The sequence below is a fragment of the Rhineura floridana genome, chromosome 15, assembly GCF_030035675.1.
Source record: "Rhineura floridana isolate rRhiFlo1 chromosome 15, rRhiFlo1.hap2, whole genome shotgun sequence".
Classification (NCBI taxonomy): Eukaryota; Metazoa; Chordata; class Lepidosauria; order Squamata; family Rhineuridae; genus Rhineura; species Rhineura floridana.
This window is the reverse complement of record NC_084494.1, coordinates 20,247,008-20,262,972: the sequence shown is the minus strand read 5'-3', so window position 1 is coordinate 20,262,972 and position 15,965 is coordinate 20,247,008. Positions and strand designations below refer to the sequence as shown.

Here is a 15,965-nt window from a genome sequence, read left to right as displayed (position 1 = left end):
TTTTCAGAAAATTCTGGCACCTCAAGTGGAGGGCCTCTGGCTAGGCACAGGACCTGTACGGTGGTTAAACCCCAGTTTTTTGGGGGGCTGATATGGCTTCCGTACTCAATTCCCCCTCCAAAACATCCCCCCAATTTTGATAGCAATATGAAAAGAAATACTGAAATGCCAGTGGGTTGGATCCACTGCTCGTCCTGTTCAGAGTACGCCCACTGAAGTTAATGGACATGACTAACTTCATGGTCTACTCTGTGCAGAACTCAGTTGGATACAATTCAATGGGCTGTATTCAATCAAGACCTGCTCAGAGTAGACCACTGAAAAGAATGAAGTTAGTCATGTCCAATGGGTCTACTCTGAGTAGGACTAGCATTTAATACCACCCAACAGGTGGAGGAACCTTTTCCTGCCCAAGGGTCACATTCCCTTTGGGGCAACCTTCCAAGGGCCACATGCTAGAGGTGGGTGGGGTCAGAGAAACAAACATAAGAGTTACCTTTATTCAGTAGGCTAGTTTCTACAAACATTCATACACTCCTCTCTGTCCTCTAACCAGGCAAGCAAGAAGCCTTCCAAGGATGCATTCCGTTCCAGCTACACAAACCACTTGGGTGTGAAGGTGGGTTTATGAGGACTGCATGGAGACTGGTAGCTCCAATGCCAGTGGAGCAGTAAATACACTCCAGGTTTCAGTCCGAACTTTCAAGGACCTGTCCAAGTGCTGAACCTATTTTAGGAATGGGTTTCATGACCGTAGACAGCTCCTTGAAAGTTTGGACTAAAACTTGGAGCAGATTCATTGCCCCACTGACATCGGAGCTGCCAGTCCCCGCTGGAGGGTGCAGCCTGGGGAACGTTCTAAGAGTCAGATAGACTGGTCTGGAGATAGATAGCCCTCAGAGCTGTGGTTCTCCACCCCTGTACTAAGGGGATGCCTAGGCAAGCACCAGAAGCTGTTTTCATCTCTTCAGAAAAGGGAGGACCATCAGTGAGGCACCAAAAATACCAATTGCAACATGAAGAACAATGGAGAGAGAAACTGGCTTCCTTTCTTGAGGAAATCATCTCAATTGACAAAGGCTGCAATTTTCAGCCTCGGTGCATTGCAGCCAGCAAGTGGCTTTTCCGCCACTGCAATAAGGAAGCTGAACAAGTGAGAGCTGGGTGGGGAAGGACAGTAACACAAGATGACTGCGAGGACAGAGCAGAGCACAGGGATCTGTCACGACTCTCTTCAGCGACAGCTGATCTAACAGAGGCAAGAGGCATGCCCCAAGTCAATGAATGACACAACTGAGGACAGTTATTTTTATCCCAGGAGTGAAAGGTTACTGACAGCCTGTAGGCAAGGCCTGTCTCTCGATTCATCTTTTCTAAATGCCTAGATCACTATGGATGCTCAATAAATAATTGAACATACACACACACATTTTGTTGGGATCAGTTCCAGTGCTTATTAAAGCTAATTTTGGTGTCCTTCAAGCTGCAGAGGTAAATGAAAGCCCAATTCCAGGTATGAACAGTGTCACAGGAGCCTGAAACATATTGTTTCCAGTGCCGAATTCAAGCTAAGCATTCTGGCTAACCCCCTTGGAATCGGACTCAGGATCATTGACACGTCTTTCTCTGTTACCTTTAATGTGAAACTTCACACGTGAGCAGTGCGTAGATCAGACTACAGATAGCACAGGTCTCTTGGTCTCTACAAGGCATTTCTAAGGCATGGCTACTCAAGTGAAGACATCGTCACAACAATTTGACATGCTTCCCTGAGGTGAGTGGTTGAATCTGAGCATACAGTCTCACGCCCAGCAGCCCGTACCTCAGGGGTGGGGCTGTTGTCAAGCAGACTAGTATGATCTTACAGACCACCAGGCCCCTTCCCAGGATCCCAGTCCTCTTCCTCTGTGTACCTTTGTCAAAACGGCCTATAAAAATGTGTTTATTTGGAGAAATTCGCACTAAAATGGTGAATTTTCATGAGGAATTTTTTTTTAAAAAAAATCGCAGATCACTGTAGAGATGTAAAACACTGAATTAAACATTGGAAAAATAAGAACCTGCGAGAACCAAAACAGACAGATTTTTCCATCCCTATGTAGCAGCTGCAGCAAGGCTCACAAGCTTGACTTCAACTTTGCATGCAGCTGATGAGTTTAGCGGGTGGGGAAGAATGGCCTACCTAAGAGATCTCGGGCCCATTTGTAACCATCCTGGCGCTGGTGGCAGGAACAGTAGCGACGTGTCATATTTCTCCTGCAATTCCTGCTGGAATGCAATTTAATGAAGTGCTGGGGATTTTTAATTGTGTTTCCCTCCTTTGCTCAGTGGGCCTGTCGTGATGAACATTTTAATAAACCTGCACTGTAATGAAGCAGAGTTGGGAAGCTGAGTGCCTGTGGAGCCTGTGCGATTGCTTTAAAAAAACTGGAGAACGGCCCACCAACTACGCACACGCATACACACGGGGCTGTGCATTCCATGTAGCTCTCTTTTCAACGTTCACTGCCCAATGACTAATATTGCATAGCAATATCTTCAGTGTAACACCTCCAGTTTTAACAAAGTTGCATAGGAAAGCTGGGGAGGGGGGCATGGATTTTCCAGCCCTTTCACTAATTGGGGGTATGTGCCTGAAATGTGAAATGTAACACTGATATGCACAGAGCATATCTTTTGGATTCAACTCCTGAAGCCTTTCCAAGGGTCACAGGCCAGTGGCGCGCAGGACCAGAGGCACATGGGGAAGGGTGTCCACTGACAAAAAGTGGGTGAAGCAATGGCTTCCACTCTTACCTCTCCATCCTAGTTTTGTCAGAGCTTGAAGACATACCTCTTCACTCAGGCCTTCTTGAGGTTGTTGCCACTTAGGCTCAGGAAAAATCTGATTTGTAGAACCGTCTGTAGGATTGTTGCATTGCTCCTCTTTTGAGGCTGAAGATGATTTTATAGTGTCATTTTGCTTTATGTATTTGACAGTGTGGTTTGTGAACCTCTCTGAGATTTTTTAAATTATGAGTGGCATATAAGTGAATTTAATTTGCGTCTCTCCACATGAACCGTGTCAGGCCCCCCTCAGAGGACTCGTCCGAGGAGGAAGAGGAATGGGAGACTGCAGACCCAGGAGAGGGGACAAGCTGGGAGACAGCCCAGGACCCTTCACCAGACCAGAGACAAGCCCTTGAGGGAGCTTGCCTGCCAGAATCAGGAAGCGATCAGGAGGCTGCCCCTTCCCCAGCAGAGAGAAGACACCAGCAGGTGTTGCAGCAATGAAGGCAAGCAGGAGAACTCGCAAGAACACAGGCTGATTGGAAGCACCTGGGCCAGCATGCAGAGTACAAAAGGCTGGAAGGCAAGGGGGACTCCTTGCTAGAGTCAATGCCAAGCCTTGCTGCAGACATGACTCCAGCTCTCCTGTTAAACCCATGCCTTGAACCCTGCCCTGCCTGATCAGATCTGGTTTCTGGACACTTGGACTCCCTTAAGGACTTCTCTGCCTCCTCCTTCGACACTTCCCAAATGCTGGCTGATGCCCTGGTTCCTCCTGCCTGGCAGATTTATGGTCTGGCCTTATCTGTTCATTAGCTGCATGCCTCTGTGAACCCCTGCGTTTGACAAACCGACCCAAACCCTGCAATTAATAGCTGAGACCCTACTCCACAGGAAATTCAGAGAGTGGCAACACAAGGACGGGCCTTTTCAGTGGTGGCCCCTACTTGTGGAATGCTTTCCCCAGGGTGGTATGCTTGCTGCACTGTGCTCCTACTGGGAGGAAGGCCGGGATATAAATAAATATTTATTTTTAGGTACCAGGCAAAGATTTTCCTCTTTACCCAGGCTTTTGGCCCATAAGGATTTTAGAAATTTGTGGCTTCTTTTAGTGGGTTGAGATCTGTAGACTTGTCCTTTATATGGATTGATGTACTTTTAGGTTTTAATTGATTGTGTTTGTTTTAATTGGTTTTAATGTAAGTTGCCTTTGATCACTTCTGTAAGGAAAAGCAAAGTGACTAACAAATGTAATAAATAATAAACAAATAAATAATAAACAAATTTGTTTTCTGCTGCTCCAGAGGACCTGAACCAATGAGTTCAAAGCGCAACAAAGGAGATGTCAGCTAAATATTAGGAAGAACTTCCTGACAGGATGTTTTATGACAGTGGAACACACCATCTTAGAAAGTGGCAGACTCTTCTTCATAGAGGTTTTTAAGTAAAGGCTGACCTGTGCTCTACCAGGTTCATGTAGCAAAGGATTTCCTGCATGGCTCAGGGGGTTGGACTAAATGACCTCTGAAGTCATTTCCAGCTCTGTGATCAAGTGTAAAGAATCAGGTTCCTCCAGTGCTACTTCTCCCACACCTCATTATTCCCCAGGCAGGATCAGCATTGACACAAGGAAAAAAACCCACTCAAGTTAAAATGAAGTAATCTCTCTCCAAGTACAGTAATTTGGAGGAAAAATATAGGCGTCTCAGTGATTGCAAATGCTCCATACTCCAAGACTGTCACTTCCATTCCAAGGATAAATGTTTTCAAAGGCAAAGTGTGTGATTACAGACCGCCTGGCAATTGTATCTTAATAGCTGACCTTGCTGTGATGACAGCAATGCTGTTTGAGCAAAAATGCTGCCCCTGTTTGGACAGGTCAATGCCTGTCCCTCATGTGCTCTGGCTGTCATTTTGAGAATGATGCCTTTCTGCCATGCAAACCACAGAACTGAAAGGGAAGCCAGCTCAGCCCCACTATTAACCATTCTTGGTTCATTCTTCTAGTCAAGGAATGATAATTGTTATCTCTCTGGCATAGGGACAGGCAAATATGTCAGTTTCAATTTCTCACATTTCCAGTCTTAAATTAAGTTCAGTTCTCCACATTGCCATATCAATTTGCTTTTTAAAAGAAAAAGAAAAAAGTCCTCATGAGAATTCATCTGCATTTTAATGTGGATACCTCTTTACACACATTTTTGTCTGCAATTTTGCCTAATGTATACATTTTTGCAAAGCAATTTCCCCTACTATAATGCATGTTTGTATGGTACTTTTACTAATATATGCATTTATAGGCACACTTCACCCTAGTCGATGCATTTTTGTGCATGCTACTTGGCTGGAGAACTGCACTGCAAAACTCAGAGAAGTGTGAATTTCGAAGGATGGCTATGTTTTAGTTTGCATAGTGTTTCAGAAAGTTTAGATAAGGTAGATTCCTTTATAAATGCAAGCTTTGACATAAAGACTTAATCTCATATCTGGTAACTGCTGCTAGACAGGCCATTGCTCAGTTTTGGAAACATTTTGCAAATGCCATGATTGACTATCAGAAAGTTTGTCAATTAGCACTCCTGGAAAAACTGACGAAGAAGCTACATATGGCTTGTGGACAGGAACAAGGGACACTTTTTCAGTTACTTGGTGGAAATTTGAGCTTGTAAACTTAGCTGAACATGACAGAGCTCCCCCACAGGCATTAATCCATTTATGGCTTTCTTGAAGATATTATAAGTTTGTATCTGCATCGCTTGGAATTGAACATTAGTGAAGGATGATTATAATCCTCTCTATGTAATCTGTTTGATTAGACCGGGGAGGTGGGGAAAAGTGGAGGGAGGAGGGTTATGGGATAAAAGTTGTACTGTACTTTTTCAATAAATAAAAATCAATTTTAAAAAAAATGCGAACTGAATTAAATTTCTCCACTCTCTACACTCAGGAATTGGTTGGGCCAAGTTCAAGTTCAAAATCAAGTCTGCTGGCTCCACTGGGCCAGATTTGGTTCTGATCCTTCTAGTTGTGCAGCAGTTTTCTTCCTGTATTTCAGGTGATCCTCTCAGGCACTATGGACCGTGAGCAGAGGTGTGTGTGTTATATGGACAATGTAAGCAAACCTTGGCAGGTTAGCTTCATTCCATTTTCATTTAAAGTTGTTCATTCAATTTTTTTAAACAAATGTATCCCACCATAATAAAAGAAAGGCCACACACAACATAAAATAGAAAAAACAACAGAGCATAGGGTTGTATTAAAATTAATAGGTCTATTCTGAGTAAGAATTAGTTTACCACAACCCATAAAATATAGCTGCAATTATAAGAGCACAAGATCATGAACAAATAAATGTACACTCCCACAGCAGCAGCAACACCATATACAGTGCCTTGCAAAAGAAATCAGACCCCTGACCAATGCTCTCATATCACTGAATTACAAATGGTACATTGTAATTTCATTCCGTATGATATTTTATTTTGAATCACTGAAACTCAACATCAATTATTGTATGGTGATATTGGTTTTATGTTGGGAAATGTTTGTAAGAAACATAAACAACTGAAATATGTTGCTTGCATAAGTATTCAACCTCTGTCCTGTGGAAGCTCCCAGTTTACATAGATTGTCCACATCAGGCCGCATCAACTGAAACCATTCCCAAGAAGTTGCAGCAGACTTTGCACTGGACACCTCACTGGGGACTACAGTAGATGTGAATGGGGCATCAATATTGCTACAAAGGCAAGCAACTTTACCCTCAAAGTGCATTGCAAGCAATTCACAGTGGGCCTCCAAAGGGTCTAACACTCCATTTCCTGGGGTTGATGTGAACAAACTCTTGACAATAAGGAAAAGCTCCACTGGACAGCTACTTGAGGATGTGATGGTGGCAGAGAAGTGGGCCTTCTTTGCTGCCTTTGTCAGACCCCTACTCAGGGTCTGGTCTCATAACGGATCTCTCACACTGGCCCCAGCACAGGTCTCTCACGATCCCACTACTAGGCGCTACCACCTGACACTCTGTAACGCAATACTGCCCTGAGACTGTGCCTTAGTCTCCTGCACCGATTGCTACGTAGTGTCTGGGTGCACTTACAGGCCACAACCCCCCTGTATCTTTCTGCCTTTAAAGATTACAGCCCTGGGTTGCTTTTGGATACCTGCTGCTGTTACACTGTCCCTTCACCGCTGCTACCATTGATGCTGTTCCCAGCTTTGGTATTTGCTCTGCCCACCCTTCTGGTCTGTAACATCCCAGCCAAGGATCAAGAGTGATGTTAAACCAAAACTATTTATTTATTAACACAAGTACTAAACAAGATTACTTTAAGTTCAGTCAACATGAGTGCGATTACATATAATCGTTTTCTCTTTATATCTCTTAGTCCTAAAACCTGCCTCACTACCTGCCTAAACACAAATCTACCCCTTCAAAACCCAGAACCAACAACTAACCAACTGTCATTCTCTCATTTATACCTCCATCCACCCAGACACTCAGCCAATCACAACTCAGCATTCTTCAACATTCCAACCCATGTACTCCCCCCTCTCACTCACTCTACTTACCACATTTATCCTACAAAACCGACACTTACCATAATTACTGTACAACATTTACAGGGGCACCACAGCCCTCACCGCCACACAGTAGGCACGGTTATGATGTTTTATTCATGCCCAATCAGCCTCACAGCACGTCTTTCACCACTTGCACTTTAGCTATCGTCCAGCCTGTTTCATTTTCCTTAGCTCACTGGTGTACCAAGGTGCAAACCGGGCTCCACAATGCCGGAGACAGCACTCTGGGGCAACTGTGTCAAGAGCCCGACGTGCCTCACTGTTCCACAGCGTGACAAGGGCTTCACAGGGTCACCTGCTCTATCTACTGGGAACTCCCCCAGGGCATACAGGAATCCTGTGGATTCCATTAGTCTCTGGGGGCAGACCATCTTAATCTGTTTACCTTCCCCCTTCAGGGAAGGATCGGAGCTATAAGTCTAAACTTCACCAGGAAGTGGTCTGACCATGACAATGGGGTGATATCCACCCCCCCATCTCCAGAACACCCCTTCCTCCATCTGGAGCAAAACAACAGGTTGAGGGTGTGCCCTGCCCTATGCATCGGGCCGGTGACAACTTGAGACAGCCCTATGGTCATAATGGAGGCCATGAAGTCCTGAGCCTGAACACTAGAGGGAGCCTCAGAATGGACACTGAAATCACCCAGGACTATCGTTCTGGGCTCCTCCAATATCACTGCCAAGATGGCCTTCGCGGGCTCAGTCAGAGAAGCTGCCAGGCAGCAGGGTGGACAGTACACCAGCAGCAACCCTAGTTTACTGTCTCCTTGACCCGACACCAGGTGCAGGCCCTCACAGCCAGCTCCAAGACACAGTGGCTTCCTGGTGACAGAGATGGAAGTTCTGGAGACCACAGCAACTCCTCCCCCCCCATCACTGATGCAATGATAGATTATGAGTGGTGGATTTATACTGGACCATCCACACATCATTCTCCTTTGTTACTTGTTCTGTTGTGAATGTTATTGCATTATTGTCATCCAAAGGGGCACTCTTGCACTGTAGCGCAACAAAAGCAGGACAACAACGAAAGACTGGAACACTTGTGGTATGACAAGATACAGTGGCATGACAAAAGATACAGGATTTCAGCAGGAAGTTATGGCACTGATTGGAAACAAAGGAGTATGCCCGCCCCAAAACTTTTACAGGCACAAACAATATTGAAAGTAAGATTGCATATAATTGCCTGATATCATCATGAGCACAAGCCATCATGAATGCACAATAAAAAGGATGCCTGGACTGGATGCCCCCTCCCCTCAGTGATCACTGATCAGGCTTAGTTATTATGGAGTGCTAACTGACTATTAGGGAAGTGCATAAAAAACTGGGGGGAGGAGGAATGACATGGAGTATTCTGAACATGCACACTCTCCATTGCAGCAATTTGTTGCAGGTTATATAGGTCTAGTACATAAGGCACCGATGCCTCAAAGGATATAATTATGTGCACATCATGATCTAACCAATCCTTCCCAAGCCCACCCCCTTCCACAGAGATGCAAAGAATATGGGCAAATATCATGCTCCAGGAGATGCCCTCAGGAACTAGGATCCTAGTTATAGAAGAAATAAGCGTTCAGCAAAGTACTCACCAATGAGGACAGAGTTGCAGATACAGCACAGTCCAAACAAACACATGTCAAGTACTGAGAACTAGTCCAGGTCCAAACATGATCCAAAAAGAAAATCAGGCAGCAGTCTAGGGTCAATATTTCAGGGAGTTCGGGCAAGGTGCAGCTTGGAAGGGCAACTAGACCAAGACCCCCAAAAACTAGGAATCAGAAACATATGCTATTTCCAGCTATTAGGAAGCTTCAGAGGAAGGTCTTATGTATTCTGGCCTCTTAAACCACACCCCAATCACAGCTGCTGGAAGTGGAGTATCAGTGATTGCTTACTCATAACCCTTACTCACAAGCAGACCAATGACTGAGTCTATAGACACATACTGTGCCGTTGCTCTGTGGCTTGGATCTACAGCTGTTGGTACCAGTGCTGTCAACGATGGGGAGGGAGCAGCTCCTCGTCCTCTGACAGTTCTAGGGGTTCTTCATCACATATCAACCTGGAATGGATCCTCAGCATTGGATTCAGGGGGCCCTGCCTGCTCCTCAAGGTCCTTGACCTGTGGAGTATGTCTGGTTCATCCTCTGAGGACTCCATATCTGGCCCCAGGTCATGGATAAGCATGATTGAGCTCCTCCTGGCCACATTTGGTTCTAGGCTTCAGGGAACCTTTTAACAAAGTGCCTTCTGATAAGACCTGTCCCACATCATTGGGCCCCCTTGGGATTACTTAGTGGCAGCAGCAGTAGGATTCTAAACAGATGTCACTATTTGCATTTCCCACAATGCCCTGGAGTGATGCTACAGCAGGAGCATTGTGGGAAAATTAAATGCTGCAGATGCGTGGGACTGATCAGAGCACCAGTAAATGGGGGCCCAGCCAGGGTGTTAGGGTCCCAGCAGCTGCCCAAGAGCGCTGTGAGGAGATGATGGACTAGGACCAGCCCTACCTTCAGGCAGAATGGAACAGCTGGCTCAGATAGGTGCAAGGGGATGAATATCAGCAGAGAGGTGCTGAAGGAGAGAGCTGTTCTGTGCCCTCTAAGTGATACAGCTGCCCTTAGATCCACCCTGCACATTTAGAGCACATATTTTCCCCCAAAGAATCCTGGAAACTGTGGTTTCCCCCTCACAGAGCTATGATTCCCAGCACCCGTAACAAACTACAGTTCCCATGATTCTTTGGGAGAAAGCACGTCCTTTAAATGTGCATTGGATGTGCTGTAAATGTATGGTGTGGATCTGCCCTGTGTTGTTAAAGCTAGATTCATCATCAAGTCCATTTGGCTTCTGAAAATGGAATTGGGAGAGGGGTTGCCATCCTGTCCTTTGCCTCAGGCAGCAAGTGTCTTGGGCCAGTCCTGGCTATGGTGAAATCTGAACAAGGGATTCCCCTGCTCCATTTCATAGATACTATAGTACACCAACTCACAGATGATTCTGTTGCTTTGTTGTCAGCTGTCATGTTATTAACAGATGTTAATCTGTTTTCATGAGACAGTCTGTGCTTTGTTTATGCTGTTGTGGGCTGCTTCAGAGGAACAGAAGAGAAGTGGGATAAAAATATTTTATACAAGCAAATAAGTGGCAAAGCTGATTCCATATGGAATTTTTAAATGAAGACTAGATGTGTAATCAATGCATTTTTTAAAAAGAAAGAGCCTGTGATCATATCAATCAGGTCTCTGTATTTAAAGCACATTCAACACACAATTACAGCATATTACTTCCTCGGATCCTGGGAACTGTAGTTTACCCAATCTAGAGCTACCATTCCCACTACTCTTAACAAACTCCAGTTCCCAGGATTCTTTAGGGGAAGCCATGTGCTTTAAACGTATGGTGTATACACAGGCCAGGTCTTCAGTATCAGCTGGTCAGTGGTCCTCCATGGGAGTATGCCCTGGAGTCTGAAGGCCATTTGCCAAGGACACTGCAGTTCAGGAATGGAAATCCTTTTTCTGTTGAGAGCTGTATTCTCTCGGACATAACCTGCTGGGGACCACATGCCGATGATGAGTGGTAACAGGGTTCGTGATGGATGGAGCCAGAGATAACTGAGAGAACTAAAAGAAGCTAAAATTTACAGATTCATCCATCCCTAAGTCCAGCATTACATTTCCAACAGCTGACAGCAAGATGCTTCTGGGAAGCTTCCAAGCAGGGCATGGAGGTTACAACCCTCCCTTCCCTGTCATATGCCAATGAGCACGTAGGTTCCAAAGCATCATGACTAACAGCTATTGATATAGACCTATCACCCACAAACTCAATTGATCCTTTTTAAAGGTGTCTAAGCTAATGGCAGTATCACCACAACTGGGCCCTGAATAGGCTTCGAGTGCTATTCTTGTTCTGAGGAGCCCACAGAGTGCAGCAAGGTAGAGAGCTTTGAGTGAGCAACTTGCTCGAGTGGAGGTGAGGCATTGGAACCACTGATTGTGGTCCACTTCTCTGATGTTCCATCCTCCTTTGTTGGGCAAACTCTTAAAGGGCCAACATTCTGGCCTGAAGACAAGTGCTTCCCCTCAATTCCATCCTACCTGCTGAATGCTCCATGCACCATTGGACTGGCAGGATAAAGTGGGAGGCATGTGGTTTCTTAGGCCTAAGAGAAGGTGAATGTGAAGGTCCCAGCACTGGTTCTATGGGTGCTGTATAATTTGGCTCAGCTGCCTCCAGTTCAAAGGACCCCTAGTCACCAGTATCAGGCTCAAAGTCAGGAACCTGGCCCAGTCCCTCAGCCCTGTAGCATCTCTGATTCAGTGCCCAGGTCACTGCTGGACTCCACAGCCATTTTATTCCAGAATCAATGGAGACTACTTGTTTTTTCTACGTTGTCCCCATACAGTCTAGTTGACCCTGAAAAACGCTTCTTGAAAAACTGGTTTCATTCTGAAACTAAAAGCTAATTGCAGATTAATTCTGCATTACCCTGCAGTGTGTCCATTTGAAAGCAGATCTAGGTGGTCCCAGCAGTGGGGTGTGTGTGTATCCACACCTACCCAATGACATTCAGGGTGGGGTATACCAAGATTGCCATCACTACTTCCTTCTTCTTTCATCTGGGGCATGAACGGGGAGGAAAAGTGTGGATTAACTAATCAAAGGGAGGTTTTCACATGTGTATCAAGTAATCATACCCATGTCAATGGACAGTAGGGATGGAAAGTTCTGTCAATTTTGGTTCTCTCTGTTACTCATTTTTCCAATCTTAAATTCAGTCCTCCACATTTCTGCAGCAATTTGCAATTTTTTTAAAAAAAAATGTTCATGGAAAATTGCCAGCATTTTAGTGTAAACTTATCCTACTAAACACATTTTGTACATAGTTTTGACAAATATACACATTTTTGCAGGCAATTTCTCCAAATATAATATATTTTTGTATGCTATTTTCATTAATATATTAATTTTTATGCACATTTTTCCAAAATATATTCATTTTTGTAAAGATTGGTTGGCTGGAGAACTCTATCGCAAAATTCAGAAAAGTGTGAATTTTGAAGGATGGCTGTTTTGGTTCTCATATTGTTTTAGAAAGTGCAAATTTGACAGATTTGCAAACAAAATCAAATTTCTCCCCCATCCCTATAGGACAACAAGACATCAATCTAGACTGATAGCTGCATGTTGAGGATGAGGATGAATAATTCCAGACTGAGAAAAACAACATTTGTCCACTACAAATGGATTAGTGTGTGTACACATCCTTAGTGTGAAGAAACACATCTCATCTCAGTGGTCCCCAAACTTCCCCCCCCAAACCACTTGAAAATTGATGATGATCTTGGTGGAGTGTGTAATGATTTTTCTGCCTATTATGGCTATGGCCATACTATCCTGAACATGCCTGATGTTGTCTGCTCTCAGAAGCTAAACAGGGTTAGGCCTGGTTAGTACTTGGATGAGAAACCACCTGGGAACACTGGGTGCCAGTGTATTTTATTATACTCCCATTTGCATTGTATAGAATTCAATAAAATACAAAATAAGAAAAGAAGCAATGAAAATTCAATTTAAAATAAATATGAATATTTAAAGCAGACATGTATATATTTTTTAAAAACCCTGCTGATTTTACTTATATTTTGGAAATTTGTAGGTCAACTCATTTTACATCTGATTTTACCTGTATTTTAATTCATATTTTATATTGTGTTAAGATGATTAAGTGGTATATAAATCATGTTCAATAAATAAAAATAAATAGATAGTCAGCCAGTGTGTTAAACAGGATGTTGGGCTTGATGGACGTTTGGTCTGATACAACATGGCTCTTCAATTCTTCAGCACTGCAGAATTCAAAAAGCTCACAAAGAAAATGCAGTGCCCATAGACAAGCTGGATAGAGTTTCTTAACTCAAGATGTGAATGGATGGATTCCTAGCATTGCATTTCCCATGCGATAACAGAGTTTTTAAAAAATAGGTTGAAGCAAAAAATAATCATTAAAAATGAAAGTCTGCAAGAAGGCCAAAGGGTAACTGTTCATCCACTGACTTTGTGACATGATACATCGGAAGCCTTTAGCCAAGGTGCCACCCAAGATTGAAATTGCAATTCCATGTTGCCCAGTGTGTGTCTCATCAATTTCAATACCAGTTTCAGGGCTCTGAAATTGACAAGAAAATTCTCCCAAGCAACAGCATAATATTTCAAATTAAACAGTGACGTGACGTAACGTTCTAGAATATTGCTAAGGCAAGCCATATATTTTCTGGATGTGTCTGAAGACTTCAAGAAGCAGCGCAGTGAGCAAACCAGTGAAAGCCAACACAGGATTCCTCCCAGGAGAAGAAAGACACAACAAGGGAGGTGTTCTCTTTGGCATGAGGATGCCTTGTGGTGTTTTACAATGCAGGAAGCTCACATTTATGTTAAATAAATTTATCAACCTGTTTTTTTAGCCAAGGTTGGCTTTCAAAGCTGCTTACCATATAAAACCCACACAAATGACCCCTTAATCTGGTTATTGTAATCCAGCAACTGACTGTTCAGAGTTGTATGCCATGCACTGCTGCTCTTTGTATGTGTGTGTGTAATACATGTAATTGTGATTAACAAAACGTTTCCGCTTCCGAACAATAAAAACCTCTGTTTTGTCAATCACAATTACGTGCATATGTTTTTAGGTGATTAATGGAATCCTTATAAGGATCCAGAGTAAGCGTGGGTGAAGTTCTGTTTGATCTTTAGGCCCAGGGGCAAAATGTGACCCCCCCAGACCTCTCTATGTAGCCTTTTAGGTTTTTCCCAGGACCCTCCCCTCACTGGCCTTGCTCCATGACCTCTTCAGTGGCAGCTGGTAGCTCCATGTCAGTGGGGCAGTGGAATCTGTCAGAACTTTCAAGGAGCTGGCCAACCTCCTTGAAAGATCTGACTAAAACCCAGAGTGGATTCCATTGCCCCACTGACATGGAGCCACCAGTCATCACTGGCCCCCTCGAGTGCTTTCACCTATCTGAACTGTGACAATGCATCTTGCTTGCCTGGATGGAGGGTGGCAATGTGCGTCTTTTGTTTGCGTGTAGAGAAACGGAAAGGTTTTACAGGGCTGAAATGTAACATGCTGTATAAAGGCAAGGGTCACATCCATTGCCTTGCCCACTTTTGCTGGACTTTTTTTTAAAGGAGATTTTCCGACTGCATAGATTCCCCATCAGACACCCCACAATGAAGAAGTGGAAAAAAGACTGGATGAATAATTCCGTGTGCTTGGCTCCTTGCTGTATCTGTGGCAGTTTCTCCATAAGAATCAGGAGTTCTTCTCTACTGTACAGCGATGATTCATTAAGGGATCTCCCTTACAGTAGTTCAGTAACTACTGTGCACAAAAAAGAGGAGTGATTTAAGGGTATTTACAAGGACGCAATGAAGTGTTACATGCCCAAAGATGAAGGAGAATAAGAGGATGTTCTGTCCAGAAAGAAGGTATTTTAATATGGTCTGGACAGTTTGTTTAAGTATGGAAACTGAATGCATTCTACCCTTAAATAATTTCTGTAGAGGCTGACCTTATCTGTCATTTAAGCGCTTAACATATGTACCTAATACGTCTAATTCTCCGCCCCATTTTTCCGACTGCACATTATCAACTTTCCAACTGCACAGTTTTTTCCAGCTCTACATTTTGTGTCCCAACTCCCCCACCCCCAAAAAAACCCTTGACATTTGTTCCTGCCCATCATGTGGCCCTCGCAAGATTGCTCATGAGGGAATATGGCCCTCGGGGTGAAAACGTTTCCTTGCCGCTTGTGTAATGGGTTGAAAGAGAGCCACCTACCTTTTTAGACTCTCCTTTGTGGACTATGTGGCTTTGTGGATTGTCGTGATGAGCTTCTGCATGTCAAACATTACCACTCCAGCACCAGGGTCAATGCAAGCCAGCCCTACTATTAGGCAGAGTGAAGCAGCTGCCTCAGGTGGCAGGTACTGTTGGATGGGGAATGGTGGTGAGATATTGGAAGACAGAGCTGTGTGAACCATGCTATGTACCTGCCCTATCCCCCCCCCAGCAAACTGTTGCCCTCCAGTGTGGTGGAGGACTCTGTCCCATTGATGACACTGAAGTAAAACTGAACTGCCAATTCAGTGTGCTTCTGTGTGTGGAATGGGGGAGGGTGCGCCGCTTTGTCCTTTGTTTCAGGCAGCAAAAGTCCTTGGGCTGGCCCTACAGCAAACAAAGACGCTTCCCATTTAAATTCAGAAGATAAGTGTCCTTCCACTAAATTGGGAAACATAAAGATGCATGTTTTTTTTAAAAGATGGTAATTACAGTGTACAGTCACTGATCAGGGGAAAAAACGAGAGACACATCATAAACAAGAACACCTGTTACACTCAGACAGAACTTCACTAACAAATATCCTTGTCAAGAATCTGTTCTTTTACCCATTTCAACCTCAATCTTAGTCATGCAAATGGAATAACAATTCCAATACTGATCATTGTACTGTGACATTCCATTGCTCTGCATTGCTCACATAGTAAGGGGGAAAGGCAGCATTGCAACAAGCCTGGCACTATAAAGGG

General features: G+C 44.1%; 1 protein-coding gene across 5 annotated transcripts in view; it reads right to left on the bottom strand.

The window, feature by feature from the left end:
• The window catches only part of PTPRU (protein tyrosine phosphatase receptor type U), a 580,511-nt gene extending 571,334 nt beyond the window's left edge, over nt 1-9,177 (bottom strand). For all 5 annotated transcript variants that reach the window (XR_009759096.1, XM_061596132.1, XM_061596131.1 and 2 more), the window contains exon 1: nt 8,957-9,177. Coding sequence is in view for 4 of the 5 variants with exons in the window: in XM_061596132.1 (XP_061452116.1) it covers nt 8,957-9,002 (46 nt within the window). In the remaining variant the exon portion in view is untranslated. The remainder of the gene's footprint in view (nt 1-8,956) is intronic.
• Between the last annotated feature and the right edge of the window lie 6,788 nt (nt 9,178-15,965).